We start from the raw sequence: 15,318 nt of genomic DNA, 5'->3' as shown, positions 1-15,318 counted from the left end.
ATATAAGGTTTGCTACTCTACCCCTCCCTCCCGGTTTTTTTAAAAGGGAGTGGACAATGATAAAGCATAAGTTTGTTTCTCAAGGTCGATAATTGGATATTTATACTCAGATAACTGAGTACTTCTTCAGTGCTTTATTCATGAATCAATATATAATACTTTTTTAAAGGGTAGGAGAAATAAAGGTAGAAGAGATACATGAAATAATTTCAGGCCTGACAATAAATAGCATGAGTGGTTGTTTTCATGAAATGTTTATTACAGTTTGAAAAATAGTTGGAGGCAGGGGGAAAAAAACAAAGGTGTGTTAAAAGAAGCTTATCCCCTAGAATGTACCATGTTTTGTGTTTAGCATCTTCCCCCAGTAAGTCTGGGTTTGTAGAATAGGGATCTGCTATGGTAGGAAAAACAGTGATGGAAATACACTTTAGACAATGTGTGCCAGATTCTAGGGCCTGGCATCTTGAACGCTGGTGTAAAAAAAATCTGTAATGACAAATTATCATTTTCATTCATTTATACTGCCATATATATATATATATATATATATATATATATAAAATACTGTATCTAAGAATATTAATATGATTATTCCAGAATGTCTTCCCCATCCTCACCACCAATTGCCTCCAGATTTTGTTAATGATTTAAATTTTAAATTTCATAAAAGCATCTTACAACCGAATTGGCTAATAGCTGTCAGTTTCAATTTTCAGTTCTTCTAAAATTGAATACTTATTTAAAAGCAGTTTGCTATTGTATCCATTTGCCTTCATGAGCATCTTTCCACCAGGGTGACACTTGGCAAACTAAAATTCACATGTAAAATGTCTGCCCCGTTTCACTCAGAGTACCTTATATTCTTAGAATAAACAGAAAGTTATTAATCTTATATAATACTGTTAGCTTTTAGGTAGGTGTCTAACGCAATTATAGTTCCTTTCATTTGGGGGATTTTTTTTTATACTGTCCCTATTTTGATTCTCACTAATATCACATAAGATTGGTGATTTTTTTTTAAGTTTTAATTTGTGTGAAATAAAAGAAAAACTTAACTGTGAAGCATCAACGTAAATGGAACTACTTGTCTCCATTTTGTAAAACAGTTTGTTATGGAAGGTTTTAAACATCCACAAAAGTAGAGAGAATCACATAATAAACTGCTGTAATTCCCACCCAGCTCCAACAGTTACCAGCCTTCTATTGTTTTGGTTTGCCAAGATTTCTTAAGGCTATATTTTGAGAGGGTTTTTTTTTTTCTTTTAAATTGTAGTCTTGGATCCTGTTTCTGCAGTGACAATAGATATTTAAAAAAAAAACAAAAAAAAAAACCAAAAAACTAGGTCATGTAAACCCAGCAGACCTAACTTTATTTCAGGAAGTGGAGCGAGAAATCTCATTCAGAACAGAATGTGGGCTGTATTACTCCTACTACAAGCAAATGCTGCAGGCTCCAACCCTCATGCAAGGTAAGTATGACTAACAGCTTTATGGGATCCACTGCATCCTTGTCAGTATTTCAGCCGAACCTACTTGTGCACTAAAGCATTTTAAGTGCTTTCTAGAACTTGTGTACATTTTCTTTAAACTTGTGTAGTTTTTCCCTGCTCAAGTAACCAGTGTTTTGCTCTGGAAGAAGTTCTGTGATACCTAATGTGACCCTCCTCTCGTCCGCTCTCGTCCGCTCTACTCCATCCCAAACTTCATCTGTTTGCAGTTTCTTGGTTTCGCTGCTGTTTTTTTCTCATGATCGTTTTGGAGAAGGTCTTTGCAAGTGAAAGGAGTATTGTTTAAAAACAGGCATTTTGGTCAGACAAAAATTACAGTTGTCCTTCCTGTCCCCAGTCTCCCCATTTGGTCCTTTATTTTGCAGTTGCCATTTTCCCACATTTTCGCTGTCTGTGAGTGGTTTAGCGCCCATAACCTTTACCTTGACTCCGTTAACAGAAGCCCCAGAAGGCTCTCTCCTGCTTACTGTGTGCTTACTGTGCTCAGCACGAACACGCATGACAGAGACGTTTGCTGGGCTTGGCTTGGATTCCGATAGGTTTTTGGCAAGAATCCTTCGTGGGTGATGTTTTGCACTTCTAATTCTATCACAGTGGGAGACATGAAATGTTGGTTATCTTTCTTTTTGCGCCCTAAGTATTAAACAGTTCCTGTGTAGATAGCCAGGTTCCCCCATAATAAGGTTATTACCCATCGGCCTTTCACTTAATGGTTCTAGCGGCCACTGATGCTTATTGCCTATATCTGTTATTTCAGTAGTTACAGAAGTGACATTCTGCATTGCTCTTGTATTTGTCAGCTGCAGCTCTGTTATTTAAGAAACCTTTCTCGCATCAACTATTTGATGACCCTGAGGTCCAGTTTATACAACAAAGGCAAGATAGGTGTTGATTTTTTTTCCCCAGTTGATCCTCCTTATTCATGGAGTCCGTATTTACAAATTCACTTACTAAACCTGTCTGTAACCCCAGAATCCGTACTCGTGGTGCTTTGGCAGGCATTCACGGGCTTGTGCAGAGCAGCGAGAATGTTTAGTCACCTGGCTTGCATGTTCCCAGCCGAGGTGGGACGAGGTGATGACTGCTATCTCGTTTCAGCTCTCCTTCTTTTCACAGTCTGCCTAGGGGCATGCTTTTTGCATTTTTCTGCTTTTTGTTAGTGATTCTGCAGTTTGAAATGGCCCCCCGCATAGAGCTAAAGTGCTGTCTGGAGTTCCCAAGTGCATGCAGGCCATGAAGAAGACATACAGAGAAAACATGTGTTAGCTAAGCTTGGTTCAGGCATGAGTTAGAGTGCTGCTGACCATGTGTTCAGCGTTAATGATTCACTCATATATGTGTTAGAGAAGGTGTCTTTCTATGGTCATGTGTCGATTGGTTGATGAAAATGCATGACCAGAGGCTCATAAGAACATAACCCTGTATTTCCTACAGGGCTCAGTATTGCTAATTCAGTGTTCACTGCAACTTTATGGAACATAACTACTGAGAACAGTGAGTCAACAATGAGTCTTGCAATTGTGGTTTGCTTCTCTAGCATTCTCTAAAGCAGTGGTTCTTAAAGAAGGGCAGTTGTGTCCCCAGGGGACATCTAGAACATCCTGATATGTTGTCGGTTGTCACAGCGAGGATGGGTTGGGGAGGGTTGTGCTGCTGGAATGGGCAGAGGTGGGGATGTTGCTAAGCATCCTGCAAGGTCTCAACAACAAAGATGATCAGGCCTCAAATGTCAAAATAACAGTAGTGTTAACGTTGGGAATCTCTGCTCTTAAAGGTGAATAATGAGTATTTTCTTTCAAATTATTCCCACAAACTCAGTGGTTCATCTGTTTCGTTTCCTCTAAGTCATTTGTTAAGATCTTCCTACTAGAAAATTTCAAACATGTAAAAGGTTAGAGAGAATCCTCTGGTGGGTTTTCACATGTCTATCACTAGCCACCACAGTTACCAACTCATAACCAATCTTGTCTCCTCTCTACACCCCATTTTCAGACCAGATGATTTTGGAGAAACTCCAAGACATCCTATTTCTACATTTGTAAATGTATCATTAATATATTTCTCTAAAGGATGGCAACCCCTTTTCTAAGTATTACCACATTACTATTATCACACTTAAAGCACAATTAGGAGATTTCTTACTATCAAATATCTAGTCAGTGTTCTCATTTTTCTGATTGTCTTCCAGAGTTTTAATATAGTTTTTGAGATCCAAATAAACTCCATGCATTGCAATCATTTGCTCTCTCTTTTTTTCTTTTTTTTTTTTTTAAGATTTTATTTTTAAGTAATCTCTACACCCACATGGGGGTCGAACTCACAACTCCAAGATCAAGAGTTGCTTGCTCTACTGAATGAGCCAACCAGGCACCCCTCTCTCTCTTTCTTTTAATCTATAGATGTCTTTCCATCTTCTTTTCTTGTAATTTTTGTTGAAAACACAGATTCATTTGTCTGATAGAGTTTTTCACTTTCAGGATATTGCTGTAGCCCCATGGTGTCATTTCATGATTCTCTGTTGCCTGCGTCTCCTGTTGATTGGTAGTGGGATCTAGAGACTTGCTCAGGTCTAGGTTCTGTGTTAGCAAGAGTGCTTCCTACGTGGCGGTGCACACTTCCACACTGGGGGCACGTGATGCGCACTCTGTCTTTTAGGGTTGAGACTGATCCATTAATAAGTTCTCAATTAGCCTTTCACCTAATGGGTTAGCACTGTTGGTGATCATTACCTGAATCTGTTAACTTCATAAGGACTATAAAATAGAGGATGTTGTCAGACTTCTTAATTTTTTTCCAAGCTGATAGGTGAGAAATGGTATATCTCAATGTAGTGTTAATTTGCACTCCCATAGGAGTGAGGTTGAGCATCATACGTGAAAGGACTGTATGCATGTTTTCTTCTGTGAACTATCTCTTCAAACCTTCTATTAATTAGGTAGCTTGGTTACAATGAGGCAAATGACCACAGTGTAGCCACGGAATTCTATTAACAACAGGTTTATTTCTTACGTTTATTATCCTGCCCCTATTTGGAACCTGCTGTTGTCATGACAAATGGGAAATAGCCACACTGTGGGTGGAAACAGACATCATCTTTTATTAAGGGATGTCACATCCTCTCACATGCTATTGGTTGGAGCAAGTCAAATGGCCAAACCCATAGGCTACTAATAGCCCCAAAAGAGGTACTGTCGGTTTCCTGGCATGAGGGCAGAGTGGGGATATAAGATCCTCTTGGCCTAAATTTCTATAAAAGAACATACGGGTTTTTTTTTTTTTAATAGTACTCACACAAGTTTTATAATTCGCCTGTATTTGTGTAAACATGTGAACGTCCATCAAGTATAAAGTAAGCTCTCTGAGGGTGGGACTGTGTTTTTTGCTTACTATTGTATCCCCAACGCCTAGCACATTCTCTGGCACACACTAAAGAATCTATGAATAATTTTAAATGAATGATTTACAATTGTAATTATTTTTTTCCTGATCTTTCAAATATCAACCTTAGGTTTTCATGGCTTAATATATGATAACAAAACTGAGTCTATGAGGACAATTAACCTTCTTCAACGCATGAATATTTACCAAGAAGTTTTTCTCAGTATTTTATATAGAGTCCTACCCATACAGGTATGTTATGTTCTGTGTTGTTAATATCACACAAAAGTCAAAATCTGCTGTTCAGCTTTCGTATATGTTACTCAGATCTTTCACTGGCTTGGTAGAAAAGCAACAAAATCCTAATTTCCTCCAGATATATTGTAAATTTTACTTTTTATATATGTTTTTATAAGATATTTTTTTACATATAGTTGCATCCTGGCTAATAATACATGTGTGCGGTCTAGAGGCTGATACATATCTTCATTTAGAAACATGTAATCACTCCTCCCTTAACTTTGAAATTAAAAAATTGGAAATTAGCAAATCACAATGACCACTTCGTGTGAATGAGGCAATACTGGACACAGTTAGATGTAAAGCTTGTCTAAAGAATGAAGCCAGAGTCTTCCAGGCCTCCCTTCCCTCTCCCAGTCTGCTAGTAAGAAGAAAGGCTGCCAGCACTTTTGCCCAGAAAGGACTGGCATAGTCTTATTGCTTGTAATTAACACCCAGTTGCTGAATATTACATTTCCACTGTCATATTTTTTGTAATTTTTTTTTTTTTTTGTAAGTAGGCTCCACACCCAAGGTGGGGCTTGAACTCGCAACCCTGGGATTAAGAGTTACATGCTCTTAGCAACTGAGCCAGCCAGGTGCCTCTCACTGTCCTATTTTTTAAGTGACGATGAAAAGGTAATAAGGGCTTCCATAACAAATATTTTTTATTGTTCATTTTTCCAGAAATATTTAGAGCCAGTTTATTTTTATATTTACACCTTGTTTGGACTGCAGGCGATCTATGTCACAGCCCTGTACGTAACCAGCTGGCTACTTAGTGGGACGTGGCTGTCGGGGCTTCTAGCAGCGTTCTGGTATGTCACCAACAGGTGAGTTGCAATCAGTGTCCCTTCTCCCTTCCTAAGATATAAGTAAAAACGAGGGTTCTTGATTTCCAGTTCAGAGGAAGTTTTTTGACCTCATTGGTTTGTATGGGAGTATTTTCTCTTTGGTTTTCCTAGTGGTGTTTACTTGTCTTATTTAGCAAGGTAAAAAGTCCCACTTATATATATATTTCCAGCTGAGGAACAAAATATTGAATGACAAGTCAAGAGGATCATCATATTAATTCCAGTTCTATTACCAATTGGATGTGTGATCAGTATTTCTCTGGCCACATATCTCCTCTCTTAAAGACATTTTATAGTGTCTTTACTGTCAACCTTAATAGAATTGTATGTGGCTCATAATTAGCAAAGCATAAAGCACTGTACAAATGCAAGGAGGTTTTTATAATATTTAGTTAATATCTATTATTCTTAATACTAGAGCATGAAATAGCATTTTTTGAAAAGATTTTATTGATTTATTTGAGAGGAGAGAGAGAGCAAGCACGAGAGTGGGGAGGGGCAGAGGGAGAAGGAGAAGCAGACTCCCCACTGAGCAGGGATCCCAACACAGGGCTTGACCCCAGAACTCTGGGATCGTAACCTGAGCCAAAGGCAGATGTTTAACCACCTGAGCCACCCAGGCGCCGTGAAATAGCATTTTTTTTTTTAAGACATAGTCAAGATACATTGAATTATTTCTTGACCTACAGTAGCAACACCAGTATTCAGTAGGAGTCTTAAAACTTCAGCACCAAGTTCTAATATCAATTTTATTTTAAAATCCTAAGCAAATTACTTCTTATTATAAACTTATTGAGTGCTTACTTTATGCTAACCACTTTACAAAATGCTTTATATATATTCTTTTAAGAATCCTATAGGGATAGATATTATGACCATTTTAGAGAATGAATTTTTTTTAATTAAAGATTTTATTTATTTGAAAGAGCGAACGAGCACAAACGGCAGGGAGGGGCAGAGGGAGAGGGAGAAAGGGGAGCCTGCTGAGGGGCTCCATCCCAGGACCCTGAGATCATGACCTGAGCCAGAGACAGATGCTTAACTGATTGAGCTACCCAGGCATCCCAGAGAGATGAGAAAATTAAAGCTTAAAAGGTTAAGTTATATATGTGCATGTATATTTTATATATATATATATGAAAAATACACACACACATATTACTTGAAAAGTAAAGGTGTATGTAGATATAGATAAAGTCATACACACACACACACGGCCCCAGCTTAGTCTCCATCAGATTCAAACGCAGAGTATGAAAACACTATTATGCTACCTCTTAACATGTTAACATAGTATCCTTGCTAAGAGTAAATGAAAGTCAAATTTATTGTTCTGTCAGGAGGAAACAGAAGACATTTATTGAATGCCTTCTGTGTGGGGATGTTTCTTGGTACTGGGTGTACAAAGGTAAAAACTTAGCTATACTTACCATCTGGTGGTTCACATTCCAGAGGGACAAGAAGCTTCTACAGATTATTCCCAATGACAAATTTAAGATTCAGATTTAAGCAGCAAAGAAATAGAGGGAGAATGCGACATACCGCCAGTTTGAACTGATGAACTTCAAGGGAAATAAAGGTTCGACCAGTTAAGCACAAGTGCATATTCCTGGGTTTTGGAGGCACCCCCACCATGGCTTGGAGCCCAGTTCTACCCCTTAGCTAGCTGCATACCTGGGGACAGATTCCTTAAGTTTTCTCAGTGCAACTTGATGGTATGGGGATGATAACGGTAAGGACAAATCATTATTGAGAACTGATAACCAGAATCTTAAGTATATTTAATGTCCTACATCTTTCACTTTAGGAAAGCTTTTCAGGTAATTATAGTAAAAATTATTCCTGTGGCCATTTGTGTTTTCTGTGTGCAGAATAGATACCACAAGGGTGGAGTTTACCATCCCACTGAGGGAGAATTGGGCTCTGCCATTCTTTGCGATTCAGATAGCAGCAATCACGTATTTCCTGCGACCAAACTTGCAGCCTCTTTCTGAAGTAAGTTTTCATAATACTTTCTTTATTTTTTAATTCTCCAGTTTTGTTGAAGAAGCTTCAGAAAATGTGACATGCATGGTGTCCCATCGCGTGTGAATAGTTCTCCTTCCGTGACCAATTTTTTAACTTGAGTTAAATTAAGTTTTCCCTTTCTGAGCCCCTTTCCTACTTTGCAAAGAAAATGTTTTTGTTTTCTATGTTAAAAATGTCCTCTACATAATCTGCTCTCAAATAGTTGAGCAAACCCACACAATTTCTGCAGAAGTGTCAGAATCCTTAAGCCATTGCCCTTGAGATGTGATTCGGTGCATTACCGCCTCCGTAACACTGGGGAGTACGCACACCTTATGTGAATATTTATATGCCCGGTGTCACTGTAGGGTATTTAGAGCTTAAATAACAAATGCAAGGGTTTTCCAGAGCAACAGTTTATGGTTTTTCTATTTGGTTTATAGAGATATTGGCTGCTCTTGAGAGAACTTATCTGCAGGGCTCTTTATTACTAGAGACATGGAAATTATACAAAGGTTTTCTTTTTACAGAGGCTGACACTTCTTGCCATTTTCATATCAACTTTTCTCTTTAGCCTGACATGGCAATTTAATCAATTTATGATGCTGATGCAAGCATTAGTGCTGTTCACACTGGACTCCTTGGACATGCTGCCGGCAGTGAAGGTAAGCATTGCTCTCTTCTCTCATTCGAGGTAGTCGTCGTTTAGTGGTTTATATCACAGGAGTTCATAATGCACACATGCTTAGCGGCAAAGTCAAAGCCACCTCAGTTATAATGTAGGTATGTTGTGGTCAGTTGAGGTTGAGTAATCTGTGCAGTCTAGTTGGACCATCTTAACTTTTATCCTGTTTATTCTCCATTAAAGATGGATTTATCTGGAGCACAAATGTCTAGATCAATTGTCCTTTACAGAGATGACTTAAATTTTAAAATATAAGATAGCTCTTGCAAAATGTCTTATTAGGTATTGCCTTCATCCCCCAAGGAAATCAGTAGGTATACCACACCTTTCTGTGGTACTTTATAACATTTTCATAGTAACATTTATCAAGTATGAAATGGGAATCCCTATTGCCTGGACCAAAAAAGGCCACACGTGGGACGGGGCCATTTTAAGGAAGCCATTGTTTGTCTCACAGCGTGTGACAGCCATGTGTGCTGCTGTCATTTCATGGCAAGGTGTTTTTCACATGCAAGAAATGTGTTTTAATGTATTGTGGATGTTTTAAAAACTGTTCATTGTTACTTAAGTAACAGTAACTTAAGTATCGTAAGATAGTATTTCTAATTCTGAAGCGGCAAGACAGTGTAATAGAGAAGAGTCATATACATTTATTCCATGTCAATAGAGATGCAGCAATCTTTAGAGACTGGCTGCATCTGAATTAGGAAACATGACAGTCCACCAGCACGTATACCTTGTCCGTCTGCCGGGCAATGGACAGGCACGACAGAGACTCGCCATCTGTATAAGACATCGTGTGTGTGCTGCGATGGGAAGTAAAGATGTGGACAGCTAGAACAATTAGATGTCCGTATGTCTAGAGAGGTTAATTGGTAATAATAAGAAGCACTAGAAGTCTAAGCAGGTTCTTTGTAGGCTGGAGAGGTTCCACAAAAGTGGGAGACCATCTGGGCCACAAATGAGAAGAGTAGAATTTGGAGGGAGTGCTGGGGGGCGGATATAAAGGTAAAATACAGGAAGGAAAGCAAGTAGATAGAGCAAAGGAAAGTGTGTGTGGTGTGTATGTAGGGCATATATATGATATTAAGTAATGGTAATAGAGCTCCAGTTTCCTCAGAAAGCCTTGTGTACAAATGAAGCTGAGTCTGTTTATATTTGCTTTTCCTGTTTTGTAACCTCTTTGGATTTTGGTCATGGTGACGTGTAAGCTACGGGGAGGGGATGCCTGTATGCCTTTGCATTTCTCCAAGCCTGCTCTCCTGAGCCGGTTGATCTCCCTTTCTCTCTTTGTATGTAATAGCACGTTTCCCCCCTTTCTAGCAAGTACTTTCAAAAGAACTCTGTACGCTGTCACATAAAAAATAAATACATCGAGCCATTTTGAAAACAGCTATATAAAATTTTTCTGCAGTGTAATTTCACAGAAAAGCCTAGAAATGTGTTTTCTCTTTCACTGACACTCTCACCTCTAGAGATTTAGCCTAAGGAAATAATCAAACGTGTTCATTTTACTTGTATTGTAATAAGGAAAAGCTAGCTGGAAACAACCTAAGTCAATAGCAATTGGGTATCGTTAAATAAATATAGTATATCAGTGTAACAGAGTGTTATATAACCATTATCTTCCCTCTCTCTTTTTAAAAAATAAAACACATATGGGGCACCTGGGTGGCTCTGTCAGTTAAATGTCCAACTTTTGATTTCAGTTCAGGTCATGATCTTGGGGTCATGGGATCAAGCGCTGCATTGGGCTCTGCCCTCAGCGTGAAGTCGACTTGTCCTTTTCCCTCTGCTCCTCCCCCAGCTTGCGCACTCTCTCTCTACTTATCTCTGAAATAAATAAATAAAATCTTTCTAAAAAATTAAAATAGAAAAAAAAAAGTAAAACACATATAGGGAAAGTGAACAGTTTCTGAAAAGATATACACCAAAGTATTAGCAGTCGGCTGACTGTGATTGATGAGACTGATGTAGTTAAATTCCTTTTGTCCTTTAAGTCTTTTGAATTTTTCTGTAATGAACATGTATTACTTTTTCTGTTTTCTTTTAAAATAGAAAACAATAAAAGATACTGGTTTGGCACAAACACACCACAAAACAAAAGAATAATACAGGTAATTTAGATCGTATTCAGTTCTACACTTTGTTAAACTTTCGTAGTTGAAACTATGTTAATGTTAGCAGTAGTAGTTGTAAGTATCAAAATTTGAGGAGGAACAGTATAATAATGAAAGAATCCTCAGTTGTAAAACCAAGCTGCTGCCACTGGGTATGAAAATAACTAGCTCTTTAAAGTGATTTAACTTCTTGGAGCCTTCGTTTCTTCATAAATTGGAATCACTGACCTCTAATCATGTCAAACGGGAGAGTCAGAATAGTTGGTGTAGAAAAAGGTAATGCAATTCAGAGTCTGATGTGCTGACAAGCGGTATCCTCTTTGGTACATTTCCTCTTTTCCTGGGTGATGGAAAATTGCTTGCCATCAAAAGCTCAAGTTTCACTGAGAGATGTGTCTAGGCTTTTAAATACAGAGCAGAATAGTAGGTGGTATAAAGCATGTATTTTGGCTCCATTAAAGAGTATGGAAGCTAATGAAGTTTTATAAACCCGTTGTGAAAAGAGCAAGATACGTGAATGAACACTACATACGAGGAGAATCTAGAGTACTCCATGTGGTTCCAGACAAGATGGAGTGAATGCCCTTGTCCCTGTTCCTCCCGCTTAGTACAACTAAGAGCCCTGGATGGTGTGTATAACACGCACAGAAGAGGATTTCGAGTGGGGAAGAAGCGAAAGCAGGCTGCTTAGAGCCCTGGCGCTCAGAGGAGGAACATGGCAGTGAGGCCCTTGGATTTTCTTTTAACCCCATATATCCCAGAGAAGGTGCTGGAAAAGTCAGCAACCAGGAAACGGCAATGGACCCAGTCAGAAGCCCCAAGAAAAGCCAAAAGGACCAGGAAAAGGGAAGCAAGATATCTCTAGCAAGAGAGAACACATTCGGACATTAGCCGCAGTACTTCGGCCAAACAGGATGGAAAAAGACTGCAGTTTCACTCCTCCCTCCATCAGCAGAGGGCCAGTGGGGAAGCCAGACTTCCACACTCACCCAGCTATATACCAAGCTGCTCACTTTCTGCCAGGGCTATGCCGAAGTCTCCTGGGGAGACAGCGCTTTCACCATCTGCCAGAAGCTTCAGTGAAGGCCACATGGAGAACCTTCAGCCCTCATCCAGTGTTCATGAGATATCCCTTCCCTTTCCTGACAGGATGGTGTCAGAAAAGATCAACAGAGAGGCGCGCCTGGGTGGTTCAGCCGTTAAGCGTCTGCCTTCGGCTCAGGTCATGATTCCAGAGACCTGGGATCGAGTCCCGCATCGGGCTCCCTGCTCAGCGGGAAGCCTGCTTCTCCCTCTCACACTCCCCTTGCTTGTGTTCCCTCTCTCGCTGTCTCTCTCTGTCAAATAATTAAATAAAAATCTTAAGAGAGAGAGAGAGAGAAAAAGAAAGAAAGGAAGGAAGGAAAGAAAGAAAGAAAAAGAAAGAGAAAGAAAGAGAAAGAAAAGATCAACAGGGAAGCTGCGGTTTTAACTATGATTCAGAAGTAACAAGCCTCCCTCTCTCCCTTCACCCACCCCCTCCACACACAGTGTCACTGAAGGCCATGGGAAGAACAATTTAATGAGGGATGCTTTCCCTTCTCAGCCAGAAGCCTTGTAGGGAGCCCTAACTTTCACCATCTCCCAGCAATGAGACACCCTTCTCCCCTGTCTCCCAAAAGTCAACAGAGGTCAAGTGGAAAACCCAGACATCTAACACCATCTGGAAATAAGGAAGCGGCCTCCTTCTTCGCCCACTGCCATAGCACTGGTATGGTGTCAGAGGAGGCCTACCGACACAGAAATTTTAAAAAGATCCAGAGTCCCATAACAGAATACAATGCAATTGAAGATTACTTCTTATACTAAGAACCAAGAAAATCTCTCTTGAGTGAAAAGAGACAATCAAAAGATGCCAACACCAGCACACAGAAGTTGGATTATCTGATGAGGAATTTAAAGCAGCCATTATAAAAATTTTTCATGGAACAATTACAAACACACCTGAAAGAAATGAAAAATAGAAAAATAAGGAGCAAATGGAAATTTTAGAGCTGAAAATCTCCAATAATGACAATTAAAAACTCAGTAGATGGGCTCAGCAGGAGAATGGAGTGGTCAGAAAAAAGAACCAGTGAATTTGAAGCTCCAACAAGTTAGAAATTAACCTAATTTGAACAAGAGAACATAGCCTGGAAAAAAAAGAGCAGAGCCTCAGGGACCTGTGGGACTATAACAAAAACTCTAACGTTCTTGTATTCAGAATCCCCAAAAGAGAGAAAGAGCATGAGGCTGAGAAAAGTCCTGAAAAAGTACTTTTTGAAGGAATGTTTGGAAACTTCCCAAATTTCACAAAAGATAGGAACTTTACAGAATCAAGAAGCTGAGCTAATGTCAAACATCAGATCTAGCACTATAATTAGGACTTTCTAATACACAGTACTGCTCAACTTTACATTCTGGCTGCTCACCAGCAACGTTTTTTGTGAACCTAGGATATCATTACATTTGTAAAAACTGTGCAATCTTGTTGTAACTTAAACTGTCTTTTTTCTAGAACTATGCCTATTTGATATAAAAAGAACTGGCAACACCAAAAACACCATAACTCAAAAAAGGCAGACAGAAAATTGTTTTATATTTTAAAATGTATTCATGAGTGATTTGTTATCCTTAAAGAAGTCCTACAAATCAGTAAGAAAAATATTTATACCCCAGTAGGAAAGGGAGCAAAAAAATACTTCCTAGAAGGAAAAGTATCAAAAAGAATAAAATACTTAGGTATAAATTGAACAAAAGAAGTACTTATGCTTATACTCTGGAAACTACAAAACACTGAAAGTTTTAAAGACCTACATAAATTGGAAAGATATCCCATGTTTATGGATTGGAAGACTCACTATTGTTAAGATGGCTGTACTCCCTAAATTGTTCTACAGGTTCAACACAATTCCTCTCAGAATCCCATGTGAATTTTTTGCAGAAATTGGGAAGCTGATCTTAAAATTCATGTGGAAGCTCAAGGGACCCAGAATAGCGAAACAATCATGAAAAAGAGGAATAAAGTTGGAAAACTCCCACTTTCCAATTTCAGAACTTACTTCCAACCTATAGGAATCAAGACACTGTGATACTAGTAGACGGATGGACATAAATCAATGAAATAAAATGGAGAGACCAGAAATAAATCTTCAGAAATAAACAATTTGATTTTCAACAAGGGTGCCAAGATAATTATGGAGAAAGAATAATCTTTTCAACAAATGGTGCTGGGATAACTAGATATCTACATGTGAAAGAATGAAGTTGGACTCCTCTCTCTCACCATACACAATAATTAACTCAAAATAGATCATAGACCTAGTTGTAAGAGCTAAAAACTATAAAACATTTATTTTTTTTAACTATAAAACATTTAGAAGACAGGAATGATTTTTCATGACCTTGGATTAGGCCAAGCCTTTTTCTAAGGATCCAGCACCAAAAGCGCAAGTGACTAAAGAAAAAATAGATGAATTGGACTTCGTCAAAATTAAAACTTTTGTGCTTCAAAATTACCATCAAAGTGAAAAGACAACTCACAAAATGGGAGAGAATATTTGCAAATCCTATATCTGATAAGGCAGTTCCAGAATATATAAAGAACTCTTTCAACAATAAAATATGGGCAGAAGATTGGATAGGCATGTCTCCAGAGAACATATGCAAATGTCCAACAAGCACATGAAAAGATGCTCAGCCTCATTACTCATTAGGGAAACACAAATCAAAACCAAAATAAGATAGCATTACCCCCCCCCCAGATGGCTAAAATCTAAAAACAACAACAAAGACAGATGATAACAAACGTTGGCAAGGTTGTGAAGACGTTGGAAAGCTCCTACATTGCTGGTGGGATTACAGAATGGTGCAGCCATTTTGGAAAACAGTTTAGCATCTTCTCACGTGTTAGACACAGAGTAACCATGTGATCCAGCAATTCCACTGCCACGTACATAACCACGAAAAATGAAGACATATTCACGTAAAAATTTGTACATGGATGTTCATAGCAGCATGAGTCATAATGGTCAGAAAGTGGAACCCACCCATATGCGCATCACCTGATGATTGGCAGGATGTTGGGGAGATGATGTTCTTTTAAAACTAGATTCTGGTGATATTTGTACAACTCTATTAATACTAAAAATCATGAATTGTACACTTTAAATAGGTGAATTCTGTGGAATATGAATTATATCTCAATAAGGCTATTTAAAAAGAAAAGCTCTTTCTTCACTAACCAGTAATTGTGCTTTTAGAAATCTATCCTGAGGAAATGCTTTCATTCATTCATACCTCCCATATTTATTGAGCCACACTGTTCTAGTGGGCATTGTTTTAGGTGCTAAGGGTACAACAATGAACAAGTTAAGGAGCTACAGTAGCCAGCCCTCACTTATCCACGGTCACGGTTTCATTCATGTGCAGTCAGCCCCGGTGAGCAGCAGATAATCCGCCTTCTGACA

General features: G+C 38.7%; 1 protein-coding gene across 4 annotated transcripts in view; it reads left to right on the top strand.

Moving 5' to 3' along the window:
* Positions 1-15,318, top strand: part of DPY19L3 (dpy-19 like C-mannosyltransferase 3) — a 69,492-nt gene that overhangs the window by 23,768 nt on the left and 30,406 nt on the right. For 3 of the 4 annotated variants that reach the window (XM_034639610.1, XM_034639609.1, XM_034639608.1), the window contains exons 4-8: positions 1,379-1,469; positions 5,017-5,138; positions 5,853-5,998; positions 7,891-8,014; positions 8,557-8,691. In XM_034639610.1, the coding sequence (XP_034495501.1) occupies positions 1,379-1,469; positions 5,017-5,138; positions 5,853-5,998; positions 7,891-8,014; positions 8,557-8,691 (618 nt within the window). Of the gene's footprint in view, positions 1-1,273; positions 1,470-5,016; positions 5,139-5,852; positions 5,999-7,890; positions 8,015-8,556; positions 8,692-15,318 lie in introns of all 4 variants that reach the window. The other variant, XM_034639611.1, reaches the window with a different exon arrangement.

This window comes from Ailuropoda melanoleuca, chromosome 12, assembly GCF_002007445.2.
Source record: "Ailuropoda melanoleuca isolate Jingjing chromosome 12, ASM200744v2, whole genome shotgun sequence".
NCBI classification, from domain to species: Eukaryota; Metazoa; Chordata; class Mammalia; order Carnivora; family Ursidae; genus Ailuropoda; species Ailuropoda melanoleuca.
This window is presented reverse-complemented; position numbering and strand designations above follow the sequence as displayed.